Source organism: Equus caballus, chromosome 20, assembly GCF_041296265.1.
Source record: "Equus caballus isolate H_3958 breed thoroughbred chromosome 20, TB-T2T, whole genome shotgun sequence".
In the NCBI taxonomy this organism is placed as follows: Eukaryota; Metazoa; Chordata; class Mammalia; order Perissodactyla; family Equidae; genus Equus; species Equus caballus.
The window spans coordinates 30,394,669-30,402,491 of record NC_091703.1 but is presented as its reverse complement, the minus strand read 5'-3'; the positions used below and the strand labels follow the sequence as shown (position 1 = coordinate 30,402,491).

Sequence of the window (7,823 nt, the reverse complement as noted above, 5' to 3'; positions counted from 1 at the left end):
GTGTCTGTCACATGTTAGTCAAGCAACAATTACATGATCAGTTTTACAAGCTTCATCCCAATGTTTGAAGATGAGAGAGTGTGTTACCTGTGTTCATCACTATAAATTACAAGTAAGCCATAATTTTATTATTTTGAATTAAAGCATTTAATACCCATGATATCTCTTTGTGGGAACGGATGCACACACGTCACTTGAGAGAAAGGGACAACTCAAAAAATCACATAAGATATAATTAAAACAAGTAAAATTTCTTTAGATCAACTGCGGATTTAGATGAAACTCTTGTAATCTCTATATTACTCAGGATTTTAAGCCTGAATTCAAAATAATTGGATTAAAAGCAGTATTTGTTATAAAATTATTATTAAGGGAGGTCAGGAAGTTAGAAAAGAGAGAAGAATTGAAATGTGTTGAGCACTTGCAGTTGTCCATGCTTTATGCATATAAGTTTATATACTTTGTCAAATAAATGTACTGATTTACTTCATAAGATAAGTCTAACACTACTGAAAACAGAACTACTTTTAACCAGAAGACAACCATATTGTATTTTATAAGAGTTCTATTTAGTTGAGCATAAATTATACTTGGTATTGAATTATTCATTATAATTAATCTAAATTCAGTTCAGTTCCAATAAGAATATTAGATAATTACCTATTGACTATTTCCTACTTTTTATTTCTTTAGGAATGAAAAATAGATGAGTCGTCATGAATTGGGCAAATGAGAGCTCCCCAAAAGAGTTTATACTACTTGGCTTTTCAGACAGGCCTTGGTTACAAATGCCCCTTCTTGTGCTCCTATTAGTATCATACACAATCACCATCTTTGGCAATGTGTCCATCATGATGGTGTGCATTCTGGATCCCAAACTTCATACACCCATGTACTTCTTTCTCACTAATCTCTCCATCTTAGATCTCTGTTATACCACAAGCACAGTCCCTCATATGTTGATAAACATTTGTCGCAACAAAAAGACCATCAGCTATGGTGGCTGTGTGGCTCAACTCATCATCTTCCTGGCCCTGGGTGCTACTGAGTGTCTCCTTCTGGCTGTTATGTCCTTTGACAGATACGTGGCTATTTGCAGACCCCTCCACTATGTAGTCATCATGAATCATTGGTTCTGTTTAAGAATGGTATCCTTCTCATGGCTCATTGGCTTCAGTAATTCAGTGTTGCAGTCTTCCTTGACCCTTAACATGCCACGCTGTGGTCATCAAGAAGTGGACCACTTTTTCTGTGAGGTTCCTGCTCTTCTCAAATTGTCATGTGCTGACACAAAGCCTATTGAGGCTGAACTCTTTTTCTTTAGTGTATTAATTCTGCTAATTCCTGTGACTTTGATCCTCATCTCCTATGGCTTCATAGCTCAAGCAGTACTGAGAATCAGGTCAGCTGAAGGACGAAAAAAAGCTTTTGGAACATGTGGGTCCCACATGGTTGTGGTGTCTCTCTTTTTTGGAACAGGCATCTACATGTATCTACAACCACCTTCATCTACCTCTAAAGACTGGGGAAAGATGGTTTCCCTCTTCTACGGGATCATCACACCCATGTTGAACCCTCTCATCTATAGCCTTAGAAATAAAGATATGAAGGAGGCCTTCAAGAGAGTGATGTGCATCACCTTTTTCTATAAGAAATGAGAAGTTCTCCATTGTGATGAGGATCTTCTGAGTCTCCTTCTTATCCTTGAAGGTGGTAATAATTGTTGAACTGATGTTGCTCTTTTCCAGGTCTTATGATTTCACTGAATTCTACCAACAGTTAGAAAAGTCTTCCTCTCTTCATGAAACAATGCTGAGACCATAATATATCTCTTCTAAATTAAAAAATCCTTAGTTTTCCAGAAGTTTCTCCAAGGGACTCTGTTCCTTGAAGCCAAATCATGTTCCTATCAATGTTAGACTAGTCTGACACTTGCATGGTTTACCTTCCCCTTTATGTACTATTTTTCCTAGAACCATCTTGTCTACCATCTTAGTTGAGAATGTCCACATCGTTATGATTAAAGAACCAGTGACCCCAAGCCAAAAATTTTTCCGTCAGCACCCAAGTCCTCAACCACCTTACACTCTCACATCCCTTGATAAAATCCATCGTATGCACCTCCAGATCTGTTCTAAGCATGTAGTTCATCTCAAATCTAGCTGGCTTTAAACTAGCTAAATGTGTGCATCTCAGACTACAAACTTGAAATGCCAGTTGAGTTTCATTTCTAATTCTATTTTTAATTCATCCCTTATGCCCCATGGATAACATCTCTCCTTTTTTTCTCTTTTTGTCAAATCCTTATTTGTCCTAAGTTCTGCCCCAAGCATGCAGGGTCTCCTCTAAATTACAAAGCTAATTATTTACAGAAATGTTATTAGGAATATTGTCTTTCTAATATTGATCTGAATTAATTCATTCTTTATTTGGATAGTCACTCCGTAAATATTTATTGTTCACTAAGATAGCACTAGACCAGAGGAAAAACAATCACAGTTTCTCTACTGACGAAATATCCTATTTCCTGGAGGAAATGACCTTTAAACTCAGACACTGAAATGACTATTTGCGGTTAGTAATGTAAGGACATAGATGATACAAGATTTTAGGCAACAGGAAAAGGGTTCCAAAACAAAGCTTTTCAGGAAGTATAAGTAATTTAACATGGTTAAAATATAGAGTACAAAACACATACAAAATGAGGCTGGAGATGTTAGCTGAAAAGTTTGGACTTTATCCAGTAAGCAAAGCAGAATAATTTAAGCATAGAAGGTAGCAGTAGCAGTAGAAAATAACTAAAAACATAAGTACAGAATATAGTTCTTATATAACAATCCTCTGTTTACTAAATGTGACATTTCAAATAAATAAGAAAGGGAAAGACTTTAAATATATGGTGTTTAAAAAGTTGGCCTATTCAAAAAAGTAAAAAGAAATTCAAGACACTAAAAACAAATGAAAACAATTATACCACTAGTGCAGGTGCCTTTTTAAAAATTTCCAAATCTATATATACCATTGCTATCTCTTGTTGATATGTAACAAGCGTTTCAAACTGAACACATTCAGAAGCTGAACACCTGCTCTCTCTTTGACAGAAAGCCCCCTTCCAAAGTTCGCTATTTTAATGAATCAATTCACCACCTGTTTATGTAAGCAAATAACATAAACCATACTTTACACTATGCCCTCCACAATTTTCCATACCAAAACCATTTCTAAGATATATCAATCATTCCTCTTTTGTGTCTCCTATCTCTCCATTTCTTTCCTTCTTCACACTCTTCGTACCATCATCTTTTACCTAGACCTACCTTATTACCCAGTCTATCCTTATGCAATCTTCTGAACTCTGTGAGACAATTTAGAAAATACAGCCAGAGTGATCAGTTCAAATGCAAACATGATCATTTCATCCTCCCCAATTGCACTATAGGCTATCTGTGGCTATCCATTCCTTACCAAATAAAGACAAATATTCACCTCCTACCCATCCAGCACTCTCTGTCTCATACACTTACCACATTTTCTTAAAGCACAGGCCATTTAAGCATATTTATCCTTCTACCTGGAATAATCTTCTCAACCATCTTTAACTCATTACTAATTGTTCAGACTTCCTCATTTATTTGGGGAATCTTTTTTTGTCCCCCTGATTCAGTCAAAAACCCACAAAATTTATTTGCTCATCATGTACCTTTCATTTGCATCTTTTCACTTTTAAGTGATCATTTGGTCAATGTCTTTACCTACTACTAGACAGTAAGTTCCTGAGCACAGAAACAAAGTTGGTTTTTGCTCACCAAAGCATTCACAGCACTTCGTTTTTTGAGGCAGAAAATTAAAACACCGAGTTCTCAAAACTCTGGATAATTTTAGTTCATATGCAAATTTTCACTCGTTCTATGAAAAGAATTTTCGGAGATGTGAAACTCTCTGGGGCTAGGGACAGTGCTCATATAAAATTCCATGGTGGGATATAAACTTAAATTCTCAAAGGCTAATGAAATTGCATTTCCCTGTAAAAATGAAAATCTAATGACTATCATTATGGTTATTGATAATCTTTTCTCTTTAAAAATAATACAAGTGCATTACCTATATTTTAGTAAAAGCAAACATTTTTCTGGAAGAGAACTCATCCTTAAATTTACTATTTAAAGTTCACTATTGTCGGCATATTAGTTTATTCCTCTTTCCAGTCAACGGAGTTTTCTAATTTCTTTTTTGTTAATGTGCATTATATCCTAAGATCCAGGATTCAGCAAAACATAGTTTAAATAGCTGCAAATTAAGTTTTACGATGCAGTTATATTAAAATGTATTTAATCATTTTTCCATTGTTGAATACTTGCATTCCTTGTTTTGATCATTATAACCACCACTGTAAAGAAGTCAGCACTTATGAGTCTGTGCCCATATGTCAGTTTATATTCTTAGGAATGGTAAGGCCAAGAGTTGGTAGATATTGGCAAATTTCCCTACAGAAATTTTGTGGCATTCCACATTCCACCCAGTATTGTATATATAGTCGTGCAATGCTTTACGACGGGGATACATTCTTAGAAATGCATGGTTAGGCGATTTTATCATTGTACATACTTCATAGAGTGCACTTACACAAATCTAGGTTATATGGCACTAATCTTATGGGACCACCACCCTATTAGCCATCCGTCATTGACCAAAGCATCATTATGTGGTGCTTGACTATAGGAAATTTTGCACATGAACTAAAATTATCCAGAGTTTTGAGAACTCGGTGTTTTAATTTTCTGCCTCAAAAAACGAAGTGCTGTGAATGCTTTGGTGAGCAAAAATAAATCATCTATATTTGATTTTCTCTCTCCTTCTATGCAGATGGTAGAATTGCAGCTTCCCTGTCCTGTTGAATGTAGACCTGGTTTGTTAATTTGCTTTGCCAATAAAATCTTGAGCAGAAATGATATGGGTCACTTCTTGATGATGACTTTAATATCTAGTGTACACTCTGCCGTGATCTCTTTCCTGTGGCTGACCTAAGCAAGCAATTTTCCAGGGAGAGTTCTCAATCTTCCTGAATCTTAGATTCAGGAAGATATGAAGCGGAACTTCAGCCTTTGGTGGACGAGTAGCATGAATAAGAAATAAACTTTTGTTATTTAAAGTAACTGAAGTTTTTGAGTTTCTTATTACTAAAATTATAATGTTACTTATCCTAGTTGCTTATAGAAAATTGATACCAGTAGGGATGTTCTGATGTTAAGAAAAAAAATAGAAAAGCAAACCTTGGCATAAAGTTCAGGTGGTAGGTGGTGAGGACATTGATATTAAAGACTGGAACCACAGTGATTCATGTTATACAATAAGAAAATGTTTGGAAAAGTATCACTTGCAATAATTTGAAAGACAGGTAATGAACTCAATGCTTCTATCTCTAGATGAAGAAGCTGGAAAACAGTAAGCATTTGTTACTATTGGATACATTTGACAAGATATTACAAAAAAGATAAACTCAGAAAAAAGCATTTGTTTTCTAGTGGAAATAAAATAGCAAGACTCTAAAACTGCAAGCAGTTGGTGGCTTAGAATGGAAAAAAATTTTTTTCTACTTCCTGATAGTGATATATAAAATTAAGACACTTTTTGAGCAACAAAGGCCAATTAAAATATAATCTCTAGTGATAAGAATTGATTTAAGAACGTAGCAAATACACCTGCTGTGAAATTTTCTGAGTGGATTAAAACAGCACCTAATTTATCTTTTCAGTTGAAATAAATGATTCCAGGAAAAAGTGAAAAGAGAATAAGCTTAATCTCACCAAAGGCTGATAGGCTCAAGAAACTTACAAATAAACAAATAGAGAGAGTCATGTCTTGATAAGAATTGTGGATGTGGCCACTGGAACACAGAGCAGACTAAGACCAAACAGATGAGAAGCTGACAGACTTTTAAAGAGAGTTATAATACCAAATAAACCATGTATCTAGATTGAAGAAGCTTCTATTTGAGAATTAAAATAGCCCTTCCACTTGCAACCTTCATTAAATAGGAAGTAAATTGAAAAAGCATACATATTCTCTTTCGCTCTCTTCAGATATAGACAATGAGGATAACAGACCTCCAAATGGGTAGAAACCAAGGGTTATGAAGAACAATGGACTGGGGAGCTACTTCTAATGAACGGAATATGAGAACATTTCACAACTGCCCCGTAGGTGTCAGAATTTCTAGAGACCTATGACTTCTGTGTAGCTCTAAATTTTCTCTTTCTCAACAGCAGTGTTTGTATTGGTCATCTTCTTCCAGTTCTATCGATCAAGTTTTGAGCATGTGAAGGATGGATAACTTGTCTATTTAGCTCACAGATCTTTGAGCCAAGAGAATTCAAATACAGACCTAATGAAGAGATTGGGGTAATTAAGCAATGATTCTGAACTTTGAGTTGATCTTGTAACTGGACAGAAATTTTTTATTTTTCTCCTTTTAGGAGGGAGCAGATGTACTTTGTATGTAGGAAAAGGAATAAACAAAGTATTTTGTGACTATAAGGCAGACTTTAGGCTGACCACAAATATCTGGTTTTCTCTCTCCTTCTGGGAATATGGTAGCATTACACTTTTCTCTCCCATTAAAGTTGTCACAGTCTGCAACTAGCTTTGGTAATAAGTGTGAGTTGTGATTATTAAACTTCTGAGAAGAAATTTGAAGAGCCAATGTGTGTTTTGCAACAATTGCTTCCCTTTATCACAACAATCTAGGAAATTTTGGATAGTGGCTATACCATCAGCTTGGATTCCTAATGGAGAATGAGATGAGAAAGAGCCCACAGCTAACACTCAATGGACTTGAAACATAAGCAAAAAATAAATGTTTGTTGGTTTTGGCCCTATGATTTTGAGCTCGTTTATTAATATATATTAATTGGTCATTTCTGTTAAAAAATAATACTATGGAAGGAATATTATTATTTCGGGTATTATTGCTTGCAGTTAAGCGGGGGAAAAAAGTCAAGAAAAAAGTCCATATTGAGAATGTGATCCTACTTTTTCATATAAATATAAGTGTAAAAAAGTGCTAGAAATAAATTTTCCAATGAGTTAATCATGGTGAGTTAAGTGGTAGGATACCATGAAATTTTTATTCTAGTCTTCATATTTCTTTCTGCATTTTTAAATTACACCATACAATTACTTAACTGTTAGGAAAAAAACTCTAAATATTATAAAACTGGTGCTCTAAATCTATTTCATCTTGGAGAGTTTTCTATTGATGTTTATTTAGTTCCTACTAAACATTATCTTAGAATGATAATAACCTAAATTTGAATTCTATTTGAGGAGAAAAATTAATAGTAGAATAACTATTAGACTAATGTAATTATAAATTTTGGAACTAATTTTAGAAACATCTACTCCAACCTTCAAGTTCATTGTCAAAATTTCCCAAAGTCTTCTAACAAAATAATTTTATAAATATTTATATATTACATCTTTAATAGTTTAAATAATAATATAAGGTGATTTGAGCCCTAAAATTCAAATCACTATCAAAATTCTGAAATATTTTGATACTACTCATATCTACATTAAAATCACATACTACAGAAGAATTGAATGAAGGTGGTTAAAAATTATAAACTGATTGTGACTGTCAACAACCTTCATCCAATTTCATTTACGTACTGGAGATGTCATGTACAACATGATGACTATAGTTAACACTGCTATATAGTGTATTTGAAACTTGTTAAGCAAGTAGATCCTAAGAGTTCTCATCACAAGGAAAAAAACATTTTTTTCTTTTTTTAATTATCTATGTGAAATGATGGACATTAATG

The 7,823-nt window shown here is 34.2% G+C and overlaps 1 protein-coding gene across 1 annotated transcript; it reads left to right on the top strand.

The window, feature by feature from the left end:
- Positions 1-716: 716 nt before the first annotated feature.
- OR2B3C (olfactory receptor family 2 subfamily B member 3C) lies at positions 717-1,658 on the top strand. Its single transcript, NM_001391093.1, is given in 1 exon segment — positions 717-1,658. A coding segment is annotated over 1 exon segment (942 nt).
- The last annotated feature ends 6,165 nt before the right edge of the window (positions 1,659-7,823 follow it).